The sequence below is a fragment of the Aethalodelphis obliquidens genome, unplaced genomic scaffold, assembly GCF_003676395.1.
Source record: "Aethalodelphis obliquidens isolate GAN/ISIS:26980383/991018 unplaced genomic scaffold, ASM367639v1 scaffold69, whole genome shotgun sequence".
NCBI lineage: Eukaryota > Metazoa > Chordata > Mammalia > Artiodactyla > Delphinidae > Aethalodelphis > Aethalodelphis obliquidens.
The window spans coordinates 9,540,510-9,559,592 of record NW_020838013.1 but is presented as its reverse complement, the minus strand read 5'-3'; the positions used below and the strand labels follow the sequence as shown (position 1 = coordinate 9,559,592).

The window sequence follows — 19,083 nt, the reverse complement described above, 5'->3', positions numbered from 1 at the left end:
TGTGGGGCACATGCCCCCAGCAGTGGACTTCCTCACATGCTGCCTCCCATCTTTCCGCATCTCACAAGGAAGGAAGAGGCAGCTCCGAGAGATCAGATGTTGCCCAAGGCCACTAGCTGGTGAGCGCCAAAGCCAAGGCCCTCAAACCAGGTCTGACTCTCACGAGAACCTTCCCCACTCCCGCTTCCTCCCCCCGCACAGTCGATGCCTATAAACGGACACATGAACACATCTGCTTCTGCCTGTTCTGCCCCAAATGATACCGTGTGCACCCTCTCTCCTCCACCCTCGCCAGCTACCGCCATCCCTCCTACCGGGATGGGCAGTTCCCACCAGGCCTCCATTCTCCCCCCTTCAGTTTCCACATAGCTGCCAGAAGAATTTAAAACAAACAAACAAAAAACCAATCACAGGAACATTATTCAGTCTTAAAAAGAAATGAAATCCTGACACATGCTATAATGTAGATGAACCTTGAGAGCATTACTCTAAAGAAACAAGCCAGACACAAAAGGACAAATGCTGTATGACTCCACTTCTGTAAAACCTCTAGAGCAGTCAAATACATAGAAACGGAATGTAAAATGGTGGGGGCCAGGGGCTGGGGGAGGGGAATGGGGAGCTATTGTTTAATGTGTATGGAGTTCAGTTTGAGAAGTTCTGGAGCTAAATGGGGGTGATGATTGCACAACAATGTCAATGCACCTAGTGTCCCTAAATTGCATGGTTAAAATGGTAAGTTTTACGTTATGTATTATTTTACCATTTAAAAATTTAAATAAAAACAATCACAACACTTTCTTGTGTGATTGCAGTAAAGTCCCATCCTTCCCAAACGGTTTCCCCACTTTACCGCAGCTGTGTGACCCCGAGCAAGAAAACCTTTCTATGTCTGACTTCATCTATACGATAAGGGTACCGTGTGGCTTGCGTTAACAAACCAGTGCTTGGCGCTAACACGCGGGTTCACCTGCTGTCAGAGCCCGCATGGGCTGGCTGCTGCCTCTGAACCCATCTCCGGCCACCTTAGTTGGGCCTTTGCATCTGACCCCTGGGGGCTAATGCTCGCCCCACATCTTCGCAGGGCCGGCTCCTTCTCATCCTTCAGCCCCGTGACAGTGTCAGCCTGGGACTGCCTCGTTTATTTACTTTGCGTGTCCGCGCACTAGAACCTGAGTTCTGCGGAGGCAGAACCGGGCCTGTTCCCTCTCAGGACTGACGCCAGCCTGCAGCAGGGTTCCTGACACGGAGAGTGAATGAGTGACGTGTGCTACGTGTGCTACGTCCGTGTGGACCCTGAGATCTGTCCCGAGCCGACAAGGCCAGGGCAGGGGGTGTGGGGGGAGTCACGCGGGCTTCGGCACTCCTGGCTCCGCTCCTCGGGGCGGCGGTGACAGGGCCTCCCAGCTTCGGCCGGAGCTCCCACCAAGGCGCTGGGGAGAAGCAGCGGCTCGGTTCGGCGGTGTGAGCGCGCGGAGCAGCTCGCCCACCCCACTGGGCGGGCCGGACAGCGAACTCCTGTTCCCGCGTCTGGGAACCACCTGAGACCCGGAAGGGCAGCGGGCTGGACCAGTGCAATAGCGCCCGGGCCACGTGTGGCCCGCGCAGGCAGCAGCGAAACCGCGCTTCCGGTAGCCATGCACCATGGGACTCGTAGTTTGCCGGCCGCGTCAGCGTCTCCCGCAGAGATGCGTCCTGGGCGTGAAGGCTGCGCTGCATGGTGGGAGCTGTAGGCGCCGCGTGGCATCCTGGGAGCCCTAAAGGGAAAAAAGCTGCACTTCGGACTCGCGTCTTGCTCTGCCCCGCTTCCCCCAGGGATCTCGAGGGGCACTCACCCCACTGTATACAAGAAGGCGGCCCGGAACTGCCTTTCGCCTTTGCGGTGGTGGCTGCGGGACAAGACGGGATAATGGCGTCACCTGCGTCCTCCTGGGCTACGCACCGTCTGACATCACTAGGAGGCGCTCTCAAGGGGCGCTGCGCGCAGGTTCCGGAGGCTTCTGGGTAGCGAATTATCCCCGCCCCCCGCACCGGCGCCTTCCTTTCCGTGCCTAACGCCGCCGAAGTCGCACGCGCGAGGCTTCTCCGCCGCCGCCAAGTTAGTGGGGCGGGCAGGCCGGGGCGCGGGCCGGGCCGGGCGTGCCGCGGAGGGAGGGCGGGCGGGGCAGGGCGCGAGCTGAGCCTCTGCGGGGTCCCCGGACCGAGCCACGCGCGGCCGCGCACGGGCCGGGGTGGGGGCGGGAGGCCTCCCCGTAACGCCGCCGCCCTCTCCTCGCGCCGCAGGATGCGCTACGTTGCCTCCTACCTGCTGGCCGCTCTCGGGGGCAATTCCTCCCCCAACGCCAAGGACATCAAGAAGATCCTGGACAGCGTGGGCATCGAGGCAGACGACGACCGGCTCAACAAGGTAGCCGCCTCGCTGGGGCCCGAAGCCCCCGGTCTGCTCTGTACTCCGCACAGGGGGACCCCTCCCTTACCCGACCCGGCGTTTCCCTTTGGGAAAGTGTAGGTTCCTGCTGATTTCTGCCAGCCCATATGGTTTTGGGGTTGCCTTGATGTACTGGTACAGCCCCAAAGAAGAAAAAGTGGGGGTGAAGCCAAACCTCAGCGTGGCTCAGTAGAAACACAAGTCACGTGTAATTGAAGGTTTCTTAGTAATTTTTTTTTTTTAATGAAAGCGGTGACGTTTATCTTGATCTTGTTTTTTTTACCCAACTTGGTGAAAGTTACTTTGACACGTGTTGAGTGTAAAGTGAGATATTTTGCATCCTTTCTCAGCAGTAAGTTTTGGTGTTACTTTTTACATGAAGGGCGTCTCAGTTCACCTGTCCTGCGTCGGTCGTGACGGCTGTGCTGGGTCCAGGGGTGTGATGGTAGGCCTCTCGTAAACTAGGCCACTCCTGTCTTTTAGGTCATCAGTGAGCTGAACGGAAAGAACATCGAGGACGTCATTGCCCAGGGTGAGGTTCTGTCCTGGACTTTCGTTTTCACGGTCCATTCTAATTCCTGCCGGTCAGCCTGTGACCTGCCAGGTTTCGCTTGTGGACCAGAGCACCCTAGAAGCCTTACCCAGAGGAGTGAGCGGGGTTTCAGTGGGCTCAAGCCGTGGGCGCTTCTAGACAGCTCCGGGACAGGGCGCCCGTGCTCTCACTGGGCTTTTGTAAACAAGTCTCTCCACCCCTTCTTGGGGTGCTAGGGCTGATCGCAGGCCCCTGCCCTGTGGTATCAGACTGGAGTATGTGGGATTTGTCTGGAAGTTGAGCTCTTGGGGAGCTGTTTCTGTCCTTGGGTCCGTGACGGGGCAAAGCCAGTTCAGCAGACAGTCTGGGCTGTGAGCTCGCTGCTGGACGCTGGGACAGCGGACTGTACCTGCTTGATTGGAAACATGTTTGTCTAGCTTACCTCCAGGGTAGGGCGCTGTGGTCTTGTAGCCCTGCTGGAGGGACTCCTAGAAGCCAATTTCTGGCAGTGGCAACAGACTCCTGTGTCGGAGAACAGGAACCTATGACGTGGATCCTAATACATTGGGCTAAGTGTCTGGTTACTTTTTTTTTTTTTTTTTTTTTTTTGCGGTACGCGGGCCTCTCACTGTTGTGGCCTCTCCCGTTGCGGAGCACAGGCTCCGGACGCGCAGGCTCAGCGGCCATGGCTCACGGGCCCAGCCGCTCCGGGGCATGTGGGATCTTCCCGGACCGGGGCACGAACCCGCGTCCCCTGCATTGGCAGGCGGACTCTCAGCCACTGCGCCACCAGGGAAGCCCTCGTTACTCTTGAGTAACGTTGAGGCCGGGCTCCTGCTGTGGTCTCACCTCTCCCTTCTGATTGCTGTAGGTATTGGCAAGCTGGCCAGCGTGCCAGCTGGCGGGGCTGTGGCCGTCTCTGCTGCCCCAGGAGCTGCAGCTCCTGCTGTGGGTTCTGCCCCAGCCGCAGGTAAGTGGAGGCTCAGGCAGCTGTCTCTGCAGACACACTGGGGTCTTTGCTGGGAGTGTGGCCTGCACCGTGGGCATTTCTCACCACGCTCTTTCTCCCCGCAGCAGAGGAGAAGAAGGAGGAGAAAAAGGAGGAGTCAGAAGAGTCAGATGACGACATGGGGTTCGGCTTGTTTGACTAGAGCCCACACCCGTGCAAATAAAAACCTGTTGACGTATTTCTTGAGTTGCCTGTGAGCCCTTCATCAGAGTGTGGTGTCCGCATCCTAGTCTCATCCCGGGACGAACCAGAGCCCTTGCGCGATGAGGCAGAGCCGGTTGCCTGAAGAGCCAGGAGCGGAGTGCCTGGACGGGGGCTACTTTCTATTGGTCTTGAGTGTGGCCAAGCCTTGAGTCCCCTTCTTGGGCATGGTCCTGGCTCCTGTGGACTGGCAGGGCCTTCCTAGGAAATGAGGCCTTCAGGGGGACACCCACGAACACTTGAAAAGCAGAGGTGGGTGGTCTCTGCGAAGTGGGTCAGGCCAGTTGAGGTCAGCAGCTCCCGCAAGGCTGGGAGAGCCTCAGTTACACACAGGAGATGTGCAGGTGGGTGTGTGGTCCCCAGATGGCAGTGTGGAGGTCAGTGCCCCGGCTCCACCTCTCCCCTGAGCAGCTTGGACTTACCTCCTCTGAGCCTGTGTCCCCAGCTGTCTGGTGGGCCAGTACCTTGGCTGGGTAGATTCAGAAGTGGTGTGGGCAGCAGTGTTGGGCTGCGTGCTTGCTTGAAGGGCCTGCCCGTGCTCTTTCTGCCAGGCTCTGGCCTAGAATGTGGGGCATAGAGGAGAGGCCCTCCCACTGCCCACCCAAGCACCATCCTGGCCCTGCAGTGCAGCTATTGGCAGCCGCCCACCAGTGCCAGGCCACCCAGTAGATTCTCAGCTTTGCTTTCTGAAGGCTGTGGTGTGGTGGGCACCTGCCATGTGCCCACCACATGGTAGGCCGGTGTGAAGGACTTGCTTCTATGGGCTTGTAGTTCTGGAGGAGAGTAATGAGTGTGGCACGAGACAGCAGGGCTGGGTGCGTGGGGGGCCCTCCCTCAGGAAGAGGCCCCAGGGCAGGGGTGTTCATGGGTGGAGGGAGAGGGCTGAGGGCCTTTTTGCTACCCAGAGGAGTGGGGATTAGAAGAGGGCCTCGGGGGAGGGGGTGTGGGACATGGGGCTAAGGGGGAATGAGGAGTCCTAGCAGTGTGGGCTGCAAGGGGAAAGTATGAGTGGGATGAGAGGTGGGGCTGTGGATACCCAGAGACACAGGTGGCAAGGGGCCGTGGTCCAAGGTTAGGGTAGAGACGGCCCACCAGAGGAGTGACGCAGGGTCCAGGGGCAGAGCTCGCAATCCCAGCCTTGGAGGCTGAGGAGAAGGGCCCTCCCTATGTGGGTCAGAGGACACTGTGGGAGTGGGGGCATGACACCTCCCTGGCAGTCAGCAGATACCAGGGCTTCTCCTCTGTGCAGACGGGGAGGGGGGCAGGTCCACTCCCACCCCCAGCCAGGATTCTAGGAAGAGCCACCCAGTTCCTGGCTGCAGAGCTCCTGGGGCCTGGTGGGAGGGAGGGATATGTACCCAAAACAAGTCAGCTAGGGTGTGGAAATGGGAGCAGAGGTCTCCCGGCATGGGGGTAGTGCCACCCTCCAAGCCCCACAGCCCCTTGGAAACGGGGAGGGCACGGGCTCTGCCCTTCCCTCGGAGCAGGTTGCAGGGATGGCCTGCTTAGGTTCCTGGCTCAGCACCGTCCTGGTCCTCCTTGGCACCCTGGTGAACCCCTGAACTTCGCAGGCTGGCCCTGGGGGTCTGTTCCATCCCCACTGTGTCACACCCCTTGTCCCCTGCTGCATCCAGCAGCATCCCCAAGGGCTCAGTCACCCTCATGGGGCCACATCCTCTGCCCTGCGCCTCCATCCCACCCAAGCATTTGGGGTTCTAAGTCAAATTCCCTCATCCCCCTGCCTTCCCCATTCCCAGCACCCACAGCACCCAGACCTGGGCTCCCCTCTCCTAATTCCCCCACCCAGGGCCTTTGAACGTCCTGTAGGTGGGTGGCCCTTTGCTTTCCCATGTTAATAGTGTCCACATGCCTCTTCGCCCTTCTCAGTCCTTATCTGAACTTAATAGAAACTATCGCTCCCACTCCCTCCCCCAAGTGGGGCAGGGTCTGTGTTGACTTTGCTCACTGCTCATGGGCACCCGTGCTGGCCCCCATGCCAGGCGCACATGGTGCTAAGCATGGGTGGCTTGGAGCACAGAGGCTGAGGACTGGGGGGCATGACGCCAGAAGGCCCTGTGCTGGGGAGGCCCTGCTCTGGCTTCACCTGGGCCTCGGGGCTGGGGGTCGTGCAGCCCCAAGCTGGGTCCTGAGCCAAGCTCCAGCCAGAGGAGCTAGTGTTCCTGGGGAGACAGATGCACACTGGCTGCCCACTGCCCAGCACAGACAAGCCCCTCGTTTGGGAGGTGGGGTGAGGTGCAGGGCTGGCCCCTGGATCCAAGCCAGTTTAGGCCTGCCCTACAGTCCAGGAGAAAAATGCGGAAGCGGGCAGGAGGTGACATCACCAGGAATGTTCCACCTGTTGGGGCAATTAGGCGGGACAGGGCTTGAGTCATACCCACGTAGACCCCACAGCCTGAGGAGCTGGGGCAGGACGCAGGTCGAACCCAGGTTAGTGCCAAGGTGGAGCTGGGCGCGTGGCGGGCAGGGCTGGGTCGGGATGTCCGGTGTGGTCTACCACGCCGGTGTTATCTCTAGAGGTCTGTGTGTGATTCGCGTGCGCCCTGTATGTTCATGGGTAAGTAAGTCTGTGGATGAGTCGGTGGGTCCTTCAGGTCCCTGACCCTCGGCGAGCTCCGCAGTGTCCCGGGTTGGTGCTGTAGGCCGACCCTCGAGGGAGGGGGCGGATGCTGCCCAGACAGCAGGGCCCTCCCCTCGTGGGTATCCAGCTCAGACTGCGGTCGTCCTGGACCTGAGCTCGACCATCCCCACACCTCTGGGCCACTTGGTGTCCCCTCCCGCCGTCGACGATGGCGGGGTGGGGAGGTGGGGAGGCAGCGGGAGGTCAAGGTTTTGGACTCTCGTCCGGGCCTGGCCAGTGTCTTTGGCGGGGCCGCAGGTGTCGCGTCTCAGGGCCCAGTGGCCTGGACAGCGGGCGGCGAGGTGGTGGTGGTGGGGGGCGGGGAGGGGGTCTCAGAGCCTGGGCCGGGGCTCCGGGCGGGGTCTCTGGGTCGAGACGGGCTTCCGGAGAGGGGCGTGGCCTCGGGGCCGGGCTTCGACCTGGGTGGGCCCTCGGGGCCAGGGACGGGGCTCCAGGGCCCGCCCCGAGGGCACGGCCGTTCCCCGCGCGCCCCAATTGGGCCGCGCGTGCCGGCTCCGCCCCGCCCCCCGCTAAAATCACCGCCTCCGCCTCCTCCCCCGGCAGCTTCTCCAACTCCGCCGGCTGAGACCGCGAGCCACAGCGACTGCGGGGCCGGCCTGCCGGCTCTGGCCCCGGCTCCAGAGCGAGCGGCGAGCGCGCGGCGCACAGCGAGGCCGGCCGCCCGCGGAGCCCGGAAGCCCGGCGGGCCGCCGCGATGTTCCCCAGGGAGACGACGTGGAACATCTCGTTCGCAGGCTGCGGCTTCCTCGGTGTCTACCACATCGGCGTGGCCTCCTGCCTCCGCGAGCACGCGTCCTTCCTGGTGGCCAACGCCACGCACATCTACGGCGCCTCGGCCGGGGCGCTCACGGCCACGGCGCTGGTCACCGGGGCCTGCCTGGGTGAGCGGGGCCGGCGGGGGCTGGCGTGTGGTCTTCGTGAGCGCGGAGCGCCCCGCTCCGTCCGCACAGAGCAGCGGGCCGGGCCGCGGGGACCGTGGGGGCCTTGGGGTCTCTGCCCGGGACCCCGACCGAGGCTCCAATGCCGGACGCCGACGAGGGGCGGGGCCTGCCTTGTTTTCCTCCGAGGGTGCCCGGGGATTGGGGTAGGGCCCTGTGCGCCTCTGAGCGGAGGCTGCCGCCTAGGGCCCGCCCCTCGGGCTCAAAGGTTGGGGGGCGGGCAGGTGCAGCACGAGCTCTTTCGTTGGAAAGAGAAAGTAGTTCGTGGGCGGGACCGCGAGAGTCGGGGGAGAGGCCTAGGCCGTCCTCCTGCCCCGGGCATCCGGCCGGGTGGCAGCGGTCGGGTGGCAGCGGGTGGCAGCGGTCACTGTCTCCTGGGGCTACGGCATTCCGGACTGCCATGGCCCCGGGGCTGGGAAAGGGTTGGCCTCTGAGGAGCGCGTCCGGGCACTGTGGCCTGGTGCCTCCCGAGGGCGCCTAGAGGAGGAGCCGGCAGGTCAGGCGTGGGCCCGTCCAGCGCAAGCTCTCTGCCGCCCTCGCCTTCCTGGCGCACGGCCCACTGTGGGCCTCGGGCCCTCTGTGGACTGCGGCCAGACGTTTTTGCCCACCCCGTGGGGTGAGAGGTGCTTTAGGACTCTGCAGCCCCGGAGTCGGCTTCCTCCACCCACACGCTTCCGGCGGCCAGCGCGAGTGATGTTTACAGCACACGGAGTCCTCCAGGAGTCCTGGGAGTGCTGCCCGGCCCCCAGCCGACTAGGGCAGCCAAAGTAACAGAGGGGTCATGAGCTTCTGGAATGCCCTGCCCATCAGGAGCCTGTCCAGTGTTCTCCTCTGCACCCTGCCGGTGGCCTTTCCCCTGAGGAGGGTGGGGTGGAGGGAGCACAGCTCTGCATTCTTGGGACCTGGGAATTCACCACTGTGGCCCTGCCCCTCCTCCTCACGGAGGCTTTCAGGCCAGTGCTTCCCAGACCGCCGTGCTGGTCTCAGGTCCGTGGTACCTCGTTGAGGACATGGTCCCATGGCGCCTCCCCCTCCCCACTCCCAAGAATCCTCTTTCTCACGGGTGGGAGTGGTCTTGGGCAGCTGGAGTCCCCACAACTTGGCGGGTGTTGGCTCCACGCTGCCCCCCTCCTGACCTGGGGGATGGTCCTCAGCTCCTCCCCAAGGCCTTGCTGCTCCCTGACTAGCCCTGGGCCTGCTCCCACCCTGGCTTTGTCCCAGGCCAGTGCCCATGGGCCCCCAGGAGGAGTGTCGGGGGGTTGCTTGCTCTTGGCTGCAGTGGGATGCGAGTGTGCTTCCCCAGGAGTGATGCGGCCCCGCTACGTCCAACCTCAGGCCCCTGGGCCTGTGGGGCCCCTGGGCTGCGCTGGGGTCGGTGCATCTGGATCCGGCCAAGCGGTGAAGGCTGAGCCTGGTCAGAGCTGAGCCTCTGCCTTCTACCCTTCCCCGGGGTGGGGGCTGGGCGCCATGTCATGCCAGGCCCAGTGACTCACAGATCAGGGCGGGCAGTTGGGAAATACGGGCAGAGGGTAAGTCGTGGCCCCAGCTGTCTGCCCTCCCAGCAGCCCCTCTCTCCCCAGGAGCAGGTGGCAGAAGCCCCAGCTGTGGGCCAGGCTCCACGGTGGACGCTGAGACTCCTCTAGGGTAGAAAGGGGTGCCGAGAGTCTGTGCCGTGGACCCTGGGTCTGGAGCCCTGGGGAGTGTGCGAAGCCCAGGAGTGCTGGCCCCTGACCCTTGCCCCTACTGCTCCAGGGGAGGCTGGCGCCAACATCATTGAGGTGTCGAAGGAGGCCCGGAAGCGCTTCTTGGGCCCACTGCACCCTTCCTTCAACCTGGTGAAGATCATTCGGGGCTGCCTGCTAAAGACCCTGCCTGCTGACGGCCACGAGCGCGCCAGCGGCCGCCTGGGCATCTCCCTGACCCGCGTCTCCGATGGCGAGAACGTCATTATAACCCAGTTCAACTCCAAGGAGGAGCTCATCCAGGTGGGCCCTGGGGGCCACACTGGGGGTTCAGTAGGGACCCCAAGGCCCCTGCTCACTGTCTCCCTCTGTCCCTGCCCCACAGGCCAACGTCTGCAGCACTTTCATCCCTGTGTACTGTGGCCTCATTCCTCCTTCCCTCCAGGGGGTAGTGAGTATCTCCTGGGCACCTTCTCTGGGTGACAAGAGTCTGCTCCTCTGCGGGCTGTGGGACAGGGAGGCGGGGAGGAAGCCATCTGTGCCTCCCCACGCCGGCCCCTCACTCCTGCCTCTGCCCGTTGCCTCACTTCCCCCAGAGTTACTCAAGAGCCAGGCCAGCCCTGCGCAGATGCACCTTTCCTGTGGCTGTTCCCCACCCCCCACTGTCTGGCCATCTGCTCAGTGGCCAGTGCCCAGTGGGTGAAACGCCCAAATGAAACAGCCACTGGGGGGGCCTGAGGAGGCTGGGGGGCAGCCCAGCTCACCCTGCAGGCCTGTCCCCGTGTGACCCCGTGTCCCTGCCACAGCGCTACGTGGATGGCGGCATCTCCGACAACCTGCCGCTCTACGAGCTCAAGAACACCATCACAGTGTCCCCGTTCTCGGGCGAGAGTGACATCTGCCCACAGGACAGCTCCACCAACATCCACGAGCTGCGCGTCACCAACACCAGCATCCAGTTCAACCTGCGCAACCTCTACCGTCTCTCCAAGGCCCTGTTCCCGCCCGAGCCCCTGGTGAGGCCAGACCTCCCCGCCGGGCACCGGGGGCGCCGGGGGCGGCTCCCCGGGGGCCTCTCCCGGCTACAGCCCGCACAGCCTCTCCACTGGGGCAACCCGTCCAGCCTCTGTCCACCCTGGACCTGGTCCTGAATCCAAGTTAGCTTGCAGTGGGGCAGGGTGGGGTGGTGGTTCAGGGACACTGGGGACTCTGTCAGGCGCGTCCGGCTCCCCCGCCCCAGTTTATGCATCCCCGCCTCAGGTGCTTCGAGAGATGTGCAAGCAGGGCTACAGGGACGGCCTGCGCTTCCTGCGGCGGAACGGTGCGCGGGGGCTGCCTGGGCAGCCGGGTGGGCTCTGCGTGGCCGTCCTCTGTGGGCCAGCCAGCCTCAGCCGTGCTGATCGCCTATCGGGTCCCCCCCCCCGCCCCACCCCAGGCCTCCTGAACCGGCCCGACCCCTTGCTGGCGCTGCCTTCCGCCCGCCCTCCTGCCCCCGAGGATGAGGACGCACAGGAGGCCGAGGTGGCCACGGAGAGGACCGGAGTGAAGGACCACTTGCAGCCACCTGGGGAGGATCACATCCTCGAGCACCTACCCTCGAGGCTCAACGAGGGCATGTGGGGTTGGCGGGAGCGGGGGGACCTGGGGGGATGGGGGGCAGAGGGGTCCTGGGCTCCACCTCCCTCCCCTGCCGACCTCGCACCAACCTCCCTCCTGCACCCACAGCCCTGCTGGACGCCTGCATGGAACCCACAGACCTGCTGACCACGCTCTCCAACATGCTGCCCGTGCGTCTGGCCACGGCCATGATGGTGCCCTACACTCTGCCTCTGGAGAGCGCCGTGTCCTTTACCATCCGGTGCGGGGCAGGGGGAAGGGGTGCAGGGACGAACTCTGGGTCATCCCCGGGTGGTGGGCACTCGAGGGAAGAAAAAGGCGGCCGGTTTAAGGGGCTGCAGAGATGCCACGTCGGGCACAGAAGCCAGGCACAGACGGAGGTGGGCTGGGGCGGGTGTGAGGTTTGGGCCGCAGCCCCTGAGGCCATGCCTTGTGCCCCGCCCCAGCTTGCTGGAGTGGTTGCCCGACGTTCCCGAGGACATCCGCTGGATGAAGGAGCAGACGGGCAGCATCTGCCAGTACCTGGTGATGCGCGCCAAGAGGAAGCTGGGCAGCCACCTGCCCTCCAGGTGAGCTCCTTGCTGCCCTGTCCACCCCGCCTGCAGCTTCAGGGGCCCCCACGAAAGCCCTCCCTCCCTCCCTCGGTCCTTTCCCTGCCCGCAGGCTGTCAGAGCAGGCGGAGCTGCGCCGCACCCGGTCGCTGCCCTCCGTGCCGCTGTCCTGTGCCGTCTACAGCGAGGCGCTGCCCAGCTGGATGCGCAACAGCCTGTCGCTGGGGGACGTGCTGGCGAAGTGGGAGGAGTGCCAGCGGCAGCTGCTGCTGGGCCTCTTCTGCACCAACGTGGCCTTCCCGCAGGACGCCCTGCGCATGCGCACCCCTGCCGGCGCGGCCCTCGTGCCCCCGCAGCACCCGCCCGGCTCGCCCCCTTGCTGAGAGCCGCCCGCTCCGGCCTTCCCCGCCCCCGGTGCCGAGGGCCGGGCCCCCCAGCTTCCCTGCCCCGTGAGGCGGGGCCCTGGGGCCAGCAGAGAGAGGAGATGGGGGTCCCTCACGCTGCCCGAGGGGGCTTTGCTGTCAACCAACCACTAACTCGCTGCACTGAGGAGGGAGGGGAGTGGAGTAGCCCTCCCCTCGCAGAGGGCCCCCTGTCTGTGCCTTAACCTCCCCTTGCAGGCCCCGCCCTGGGGCTGGGGGCTCCTGCACCTGCGGCCCCTGCCCAGCACCCACACCCGCGAGTGCAGTATTACTGCTGAGAACTTTGCACCTGTTCCTCCCTCTACATTTTTCTCATTTGGCCGAAGCATGTGTGTGAATTATTTATTTTTGCCAAAGCAGATGTAATAAATGCCGCTGCTCAGCCTTACCTCCTTCACTCGTTGGTGACGCCTCCCCACCCCCGCCGCCCCCAGCTGACCCCCACAGCGTCCAGCCTCAGGCCAGTACTTCCTGGGCTCCCGCTCTCCTGGAGCCTGGCACTCCGGCCCTGCCAGCCGGGCCTGGGGCTCCCCCCTCAAAGCACTGCGGGCTTCCTAGGCTTCAGCCTGCTCCTCTGCCTGGGACCCTTGGGCACAGCTTTCTAAGGGCCAGTGGAAGTATCGGGGACCAAGATCCTTGCAAGATAAAAACAGAACTGTTCAGTTTCTTACCGAGGTGGTGTCTGCACCTCTGCTCCATGGTGCCCTGGGGGCGTGGCACTGATTTCCCAAGCTGAGCTCTGGGGGCCTGCTCCACTGGGGGTGTTTGGCCCAAGGCTCTGTGGGTGGTGCGGGTCTTGCCCTTGTCACCCATGAGCCTCACTGCGAGGTGCACACACCTCGTTCCCCTGTCCCCCTCCCCCCCCACTGTGTCCCCAGTCTCCTGCAGGTATACAGGAGGGATCTGGAACGTTGGGCGGGGCGAGGTGTGCGCCAAAGGGGGCTGGATCCTGTTCTGGGGGGGATGAGGTTTCCCGAAGGCCTTCTCTGCCCTGCCTGGGCAGTCTGAGGGGATGTAACCAGCCCTCCTTGGTGATCACAAGGGCCCATGGGGTAACGGGCGCCTGAGCAGAGCTGGGCACTTGGCTGGAGGTCCAGAGCGCTTAGTCCTGCCGGGTTCAGCCGGCACCTGCCCTCCTGCCCTTTCTCCTCGAGGCACGGGGCAGCGGCAGTAGCCCCCAGCCAACAATAACGGTCGGTAGTGCGACTGCAGGACTGGGAGAGCCGGCTCAGCAAGTCCCCGTGCACCTGTGCCAGGGGCCACCCCCACCTTGGTCTCAAGGTCCTGTCCTATAGGCCCAACCTGTTCTAGTTGAGCAGGATCCCAGGCCCCTGAAGAGGCAGAGGCCTCCAGCACCCCAGCGCTGCCCGGACAGCTCTGCCAGGCCAGCCCCTCCAGGTGGGTGCCAGGCTGGGGCCGGGGAGGAGGACCCCTGGGAAGATGAGGGGATTTTTCTCCCCCCCACCTCAGGAAGGTCACACACGGGCCCCACCCAGAACCTTCTGGCAGCCCTACCCCAACAGGAACCTGAGTCAGGGCTATGCCCCCAAAGGAGTGCTTGGGGCACCTGCTGAGACGAGGACCTCCCTCTGCTCCCCCCACCCCCAGCCACTCACCCTCACACGCACAGGCATCTATGCCGCTGATTTAAGTACCATTTTCTTGTATAGTACGCGTTTATTGTTTAAAAATGGAAAAAGAAAATTGGAGAAGTATAGGGAAGAAAGGAAAGTCACCCCACTTCTAGAGAAAAGCGTTGAGAATATTTTGGTCTATTTCCTGCCTTCTTCATGCACACACTTTGGCGCCTTAAATCGGGATCCTGAGGACTGCCCCCCAACTTTGGCCCTGTGCAGGAAGGGTCCCCAGGGTCATCCCCCCACTCTGCGCTCGGACTCTGCCAGGACAGACACTCGGGGGTCGGGCCGTATGCGGGGGCGGGGCGGGCTATGAGGCGAGCGCTGGGCCACCGGGGCAATGCCGAGAGGCGGGGACACGGCGGCGGCTCTGCCAGGGCCATCGCTGCCGGGGTCCCGGTGCCCGCAGGAGAACAGCCTGGTGTGCAGCAGGTGCGGTGGCAAAGCTCGCAGGTAGCCGCCCGGCCCGTCCCCCCGCCCGCATTGGCCCCGCAACCCCCGTCACCGCCAGGCGCGCCGATCCCCGCGTGTCGTGGTCAGGGGCTCCGGGGCCCCTTGGGACACGCACTGCAGGGGCAGAGTGGGCTAGGTCCCAGGGTGCGGGGGCTCAGGCAGCCCTTCCCCCCCCCCCCCCCCGCTCCCCGGCCCGGCCACAGCGCAGCTTCCGGCTGGGATGGTCCCCCGGTCCCGTGGAGCCCGCCCGGGGAAGGCGACGGCGTGAGGCGGAGACGTCTCCGCCCCTGTGTCCCCTCCTCTCCGCCTTTCTCAGCCCTGCCCTCTTGGAGGTCGCCTCCCGCATCCCCCAGGAATGGGTGGGGAGAGAGAATCACAGTCCTGGACTGGGGGGCGAGGACCAGAGGGTCCCAGGCCGGGGGCTGTCGCCACGCTGGGGGTTAGCTTTGGGAACTCTGGGGTCCAGGTGTCGTGGGAATAACAGATGGTCTGATTAGGGGGCAGGGCGCCCCCATGGGGAGGGAGGCCAGTCTGGCGGAGAGCATAGTGCCAGCAGGAGAGCCTGTTAAGCTAGACTCTGAGCTTACTCCTGACGAGGGCCACAGAAGGCATCGTGGCCCAGGCTGGACCCTGCACCTGCACCCCTTGGGGCCTGGTGCCGGTGGGCGGGGCTGCAGGCAGGGAGGGAGGAGCTCCCCCGCCTGCCAGCTGGCTGGAAGCAAGGCCCAGAGGCCCAGACTCAGAGGCTAAGGACTCTATCAGCCGGGATAGGCTGACACTCCCACTGGCCCAGCCCGGCCCGCCCAGTCTCCAGGCCCCGACTCCAGGACCTGTTCAGCTTCTCTGCGGCTGACCCTTCTCTCACCCAAGCCCCCACCTCCTCATTTTCCATCACAAGATCTATAGCTGCCCCCCCACCCCTGCCCCCGCCCCCCAGCACATCCTCTCGTGCACCGGCTGGCTCCCTGGGTGGCCCTGAGCCTGCAGGCTCCACCCATGCCCCCTTGCGCCAGCCCCACCACCTGCAATTGGGCCACACCTCCCCCAGCTGCCCCTCCTCTCTGGGCCTCCACCTTCCCATCCCCACCGCTCCACCTTAGCCCTCAGCCACCTTTGCCCGTCACCCTCTCTGCCTACACTTCTCCTCTCCCCTCATTTCTCAGCTCTGCTCAGGCCCTGACTTCTCCTTGGCTTCACAGTGCCCAAGGCTGAGACCCCCGCCATGGCCAGCCCCGGGAAGCCTGGGGCTGGGGAGAACCAGGAGGAGGAGGGGTGGGACAAGGGGCACGCCCCAGGGCCACTGGCAGCGACACTGGAGCAGGCCCAGGAGCTGTTTCTGCTGTGCGACAAGGAGGCCAAGGGCTTCATCACCCGGCACGACCTGCAGGTGAGCCCCCAGCTCCAAGAGGCCTCCCACCCCAGGGCTGACCTTGGCTACTCAGCCTTGCCATCCTTGCCCGGCCAGGGCCTGCAGAGCGACCTGCCCCTCACGCCCGAACAGCTGGAGGCTGTGTTCGAAAGTCTGGACCAGGCGCACACCGGCTTCCTCACCGCTCGGGAGTTCTGCCTTGGCCTGGGTGAGCCCGGCCCCTGAGCCCCACCCCCTACCCCGCTGCTCAGACACCCTCCGCTGGCACATATGGGACTCTGTGGGGCCCACAGCCCACAAGGGTGGCAGGCCGTGCTTCTCCCTGGCCTCCCTCCGGAGCACAGGCTGGTGTCTGTACACGCAGGCACCACGGGAAGCCCCCCAGATGCTGTGGCATATGTGGAGATGACCTGCTCCCTGACCCAAACCCAGGTGGGACTGGGAGCCAGACATGCCTCATTTTGGCCCGAGCCCAGCTGTCACCTCCCATTCCCAGGACAAGAATCGGACCAGAATAAGGAAGAAAAACAGGAAACTGGGCTCAGAGAAAGGGCAGGATATGCGGGGGGGCGGGGGTGGGCTGGGCTGGAGGTGGTGACCCAAAGCCCGGTGATCTCTCCCTCCCATGCCCACAGGGAAGTTGGTGGGGGTGGAGCCTGCCCCGGGTGCTCTGCCCTCCCAGGCTCCTCGGGCTCCAGAGGAAACCTTCGAGGCGGGCTGGTCGGATGTGCGAGGCCCCCGGGGCTCCCTGGAGGAGGAGGACGAGGAGAGATTCTGCTCTGCGCTGGAGCAGCTGGGGGTGGCCCGGGTCCTGGGCGAGTGAGTCGGCACTGGCCCGGCTCCCGTCACCCTCACCTGCTCTCTGTCCGCCTGCATGATGCCTGTCCGCGTTGCCTGCGTGTCTGTTCCCAGGCAAGGTCCCTAGACCAGGTCTGGGCCGCTCCTTCCCTCTCAGCTGCAACTACTGCGTGCCGGGCCTGATTTCCCACAGAATTTGCATTTCAGGAGGCAGCAGCCAGGGCTGCGCCCAGCACAGGCACAGCCCTGTGTACACAAGGACACAACCCCACGCACACACACCTCCTGGCCACACAAGCCCCGCACAGGCACAGGCCCCCCCACAGGAGTGAAAGCACCCAGGAGAGGGATGCCCAGCTTGTGCAAGACTACGGGGGCCTCTGGGGGCTTCTTACCCTGCAGGGTGGGGTGGGGAGTCCCCGCTTCAGCTTCAGCCTCTGCCCTCCCACCCCCCACCCCCACGCCCACCTCCACCCCCACCCCCAGGCAGCGGGCAATTCGGACGCTCTGGACCCAGCTGCAGCGTGAGCGACCCGAACTGCTGGGCTCCTTCGAGGACGTTCTGATGCAGGCGTCGGCCTGCCTGGAGGAAGCGGCCCGAGAGCGGGAGGTCCTGGAGCAGGCGCTGCGGCGGTGAGGGCTGGGGGGCTGGGGGCGGCCTGAGGGCCAGGCGGAGGGGCTCTGCGAGGTGGTAGGGGCGGGGCCGAGGGCTGTACCGCTGGCAGGTTCTAAGCAGCTGTCTTACTCCTGGTTTCCCGAAGGCGGGAGAGCGAGCACGAGAGGGCGGTGCGATGTCTGTACGAAGATATGGAGCGGCAGCTTGGCGAGCAGCGCCGGCGCCTGCGGAGTCAGGTGGGCCCGCAGCGCCGCCCCGCGCCCAGCCCAACCCCGGAAGCGCGGGTCTCCCCGGCCCCGCCTTCTCCGAAGTGGTCCCACCCGCGCCCCTGCCGCTCCGCCGCCAAGGGGGCTCAGGTGTCCCCGCGCGTCCTAGGACGTCCCCCGGGAGGAGCGGAGAAGCCGCCTAGAGCTGGAGCTGCAGAGTCGCGAGCAGGAGCTGGAACGCGCGGGGCTGCGGCAGCGGGAGGTGAGCGGCTGCCTGGCGGTCCCGGCCGGGAGGCGTGCACAGCGGTCCAGCCCAGGCCTCATCCTCACCGTCCCCCATGCTACTCCCCGGCGTCCTTGAGGCCCTTGGGCCTATGTTCCCAGCCCCGGAATTGTTGGGAGTCAGGGGCAAACGCAGCATCCCGGGGACGTGGGGGGGTTCTCTCCAGCCTCGATCCCCCCACACCCCAGTTGGAACAGCAGCTGCAGGCCCGGACCACCGAGCAGCTGGAGGCGCAGGCGCAGAACGCCCAGCTGTGGCTGGCCAACGAGGCGCTGCGGGCGCAACTGGAAGGGGTGCAAGAGCAGCTCCGCAGACTGGAGAGCGACTTGCTGGGCCGTCGGGAGCAAACCCAACGGTGCTGGGGGGCGGGGCTGGGGTTGGGCCCTCAGGGGCGGACTCCGAGAAGGGTCGCGCTTGGAGCCCAGGGCTTCCATCCCACCCCGTCCCAGCCCCGCCTCCAGGGTCTCCGTGGGGCAGGGTCCTCCAGGGGGTCGTGGGGCACCCCGAGGAGCCTCCCTGCACCCAAATCACCACCTCCGTCCTGCAGAGACGTGGTCGCGGTCTCGAGGAACATGCAGAAAGAGAAGCTCAGCCTCCTGCGGCAACTGGAACTGCTCAGGTGCGTCAGCCCAGCTCCTAGCTCCCAAACAGTCCCTCTCACTGCCCCATCCCACTGCGAGGAAGTCCTTCGTTGTGTCTGCCCTCCATCCGTCATGCTGCAGCTCCAGGCAGACACCTCTCTTCTGGTCTGAGGGAGCGCCAGAGCCCGTGCCTGCATTCCCCACCTAGGAATGCTGCCTCTCGAGACCTCTAGAACCCCTGGACTCCTATTCCCCAGGGAGCTGAACACGAGGCTACGAGACGAGAGGGACGTCTGTGAGGCCGAGCGGCTGGGCAGTGGCCGCAGGAAGGCTCTGACCACGGCCCCCCTGCTGGGGCCTACCTGCTGCTGTTCCTGCTGTTGTAGTAGCTGGGCTCGCCCCCCCAGACGCGGCTCTGGCCACCTTCCCAGTGCCCGCTGACCAGCCCGAGTGACTCACTGGGCGTTACTTGGTTACTCGGAGAAGCTGCCCCTTGAAGGCGACTCCTCGTGGCCGGGGGCTGCCCATCCTGGCTGTGGGTTCTACCCAGTAGGTTGCCTGGCCTGCCTGACTTGCAGACGTGAAGGAACTAATCCTGGGTGGTCAGGGTCTCACCGTGCCTCCCTGCCGGTCCTCACCCTACCCCCATCCCATCAAAACCAGCAGAAAACTCCCTCTTCCAAATAAAGTCCACTGACTTCGACCTCCTCGGCCTCCTGTGTGTGTGTGGGAGCCACAACATTTGAGAGGTACACGCATGAGATTTCCATCGTCCACGCGTGTCCCCGGTCATGTCCCCAAGCCCTCACTGTCCGTCAAAGCTGTAGGAACCAAGGGACTGAGGCCACTGACTCCCAGGAAGCAGCAGGCGAGGTTCCCTGCCCACCCCCAGCCTCAGTCAGCCACCCCCTCCCCATGCCAGTCCTCACACAGTCCTGGTTGGGCTAGCTCAGCCCACTGGAGTCCTGAGTGGAGGCGCCGGGGGTAGGCCTGAGCTGTCCCCCTGCCCCTCCGCCCTGCCAGCGCGAGCCTCGGGCAGGGAGCTGGGGATGAGTGCTGCCACCGTCCACGCAGAGCCGCTCCCAGCGACTGTGCCGCCTC

The 19,083-nt window shown here is 64.7% G+C and overlaps 3 protein-coding genes, 1 long non-coding RNA gene and 1 other non-coding gene across 15 annotated transcripts; 4 read left to right on the top strand and 1 right to left on the bottom strand.

Moving 5' to 3' along the window:
• Nucleotides 1-402: 402 nt before the first annotated feature.
• On the bottom strand, nt 403-1,940 carry LOC113611498 (uncharacterized). The gene is made up of 2 exons (XR_003429492.1): nt 1,836-1,940; nt 403-1,757 (listed from the first exon to the last, which is right to left on the bottom strand). It is a non-coding gene; the product is annotated as an uncharacterized LOC113611498 (long non-coding RNA).
• A 21-nt stretch (nt 1,941-1,961) lies between these two features.
• Nucleotides 1,962-4,147, top strand: RPLP2 (ribosomal protein lateral stalk subunit P2). Of its 2 annotated transcripts, none has more exons than XM_027090564.1 (5): nt 1,962-2,098; nt 2,284-2,407; nt 2,912-2,960; nt 3,832-3,930; nt 4,038-4,147. In XM_027090564.1, the coding sequence occupies exons 2-5, from the start codon at nt 2,285-2,287 to the stop codon at nt 4,109-4,111; spliced, it is 345 nt and encodes a 114-aa protein (XP_026946365.1). In that variant the 5' UTR covers nt 1,962-2,098; nt 2,284; the 3' UTR covers nt 4,112-4,147. The 2 variants fall into 2 exon arrangements, with proteins under 2 accessions (XP_026946365.1, XP_026946364.1); XM_027090563.1 differs by having other exon boundaries at nt 1,966-2,098; nt 4,035-4,147.
• LOC113611630 (small nucleolar RNA SNORA52) lies at nt 2,991-3,125 on the top strand. Its single transcript, XR_003429532.1, has one exon. It is a non-coding gene; the product is annotated as a small nucleolar RNA SNORA52 (small nucleolar RNA).
• Nucleotides 4,148-7,375: 3,228 nt separating the features above from the next.
• Nucleotides 7,376-12,427, top strand: PNPLA2 (patatin like domain 2, triacylglycerol lipase). Its single transcript, XM_027090527.1, has 9 exons — nt 7,376-7,710; nt 9,520-9,752; nt 9,835-9,900; nt 10,256-10,465; nt 10,710-10,770; nt 10,885-11,061; nt 11,175-11,307; nt 11,513-11,635; nt 11,730-12,427. Exons 1-9 carry the CDS (start codon nt 7,524-7,526, stop codon nt 11,998-12,000), a joined length of 1,461 nt encoding a protein of 486 aa, XP_026946328.1. The 5' UTR covers nt 7,376-7,523; the 3' UTR covers nt 12,001-12,427.
• Nucleotides 12,428-14,989: 2,562 nt separating this feature from the next.
• CRACR2B (calcium release activated channel regulator 2B) lies at nt 14,990-19,071 on the top strand. Of its 10 annotated transcripts, XM_027090522.1 has the most exons (9): nt 15,017-15,516; nt 15,595-15,706; nt 16,134-16,317; nt 16,783-16,929; nt 17,058-17,148; nt 17,288-17,380; nt 17,590-17,756; nt 17,949-18,020; nt 18,240-19,070. In XM_027090522.1, the coding sequence occupies exons 1-9, from the start codon at nt 15,352-15,354 to the stop codon at nt 18,421-18,423; spliced, it is 1,215 nt and encodes a 404-aa protein (XP_026946323.1). In that variant the 5' UTR covers nt 15,017-15,351; the 3' UTR covers nt 18,424-19,070. The 10 variants fall into 10 exon arrangements, with proteins under 10 accessions (XP_026946318.1, XP_026946321.1, XP_026946324.1 ...); XM_027090523.1 differs by having other exon boundaries at nt 14,994-15,706; nt 17,568-17,756; nt 18,191-18,358; XM_027090526.1 differs by having other exon boundaries at nt 14,996-15,516; nt 17,568-18,020; nt 18,191-18,306.
• The last annotated feature ends 12 nt before the right edge of the window (nt 19,072-19,083 follow it).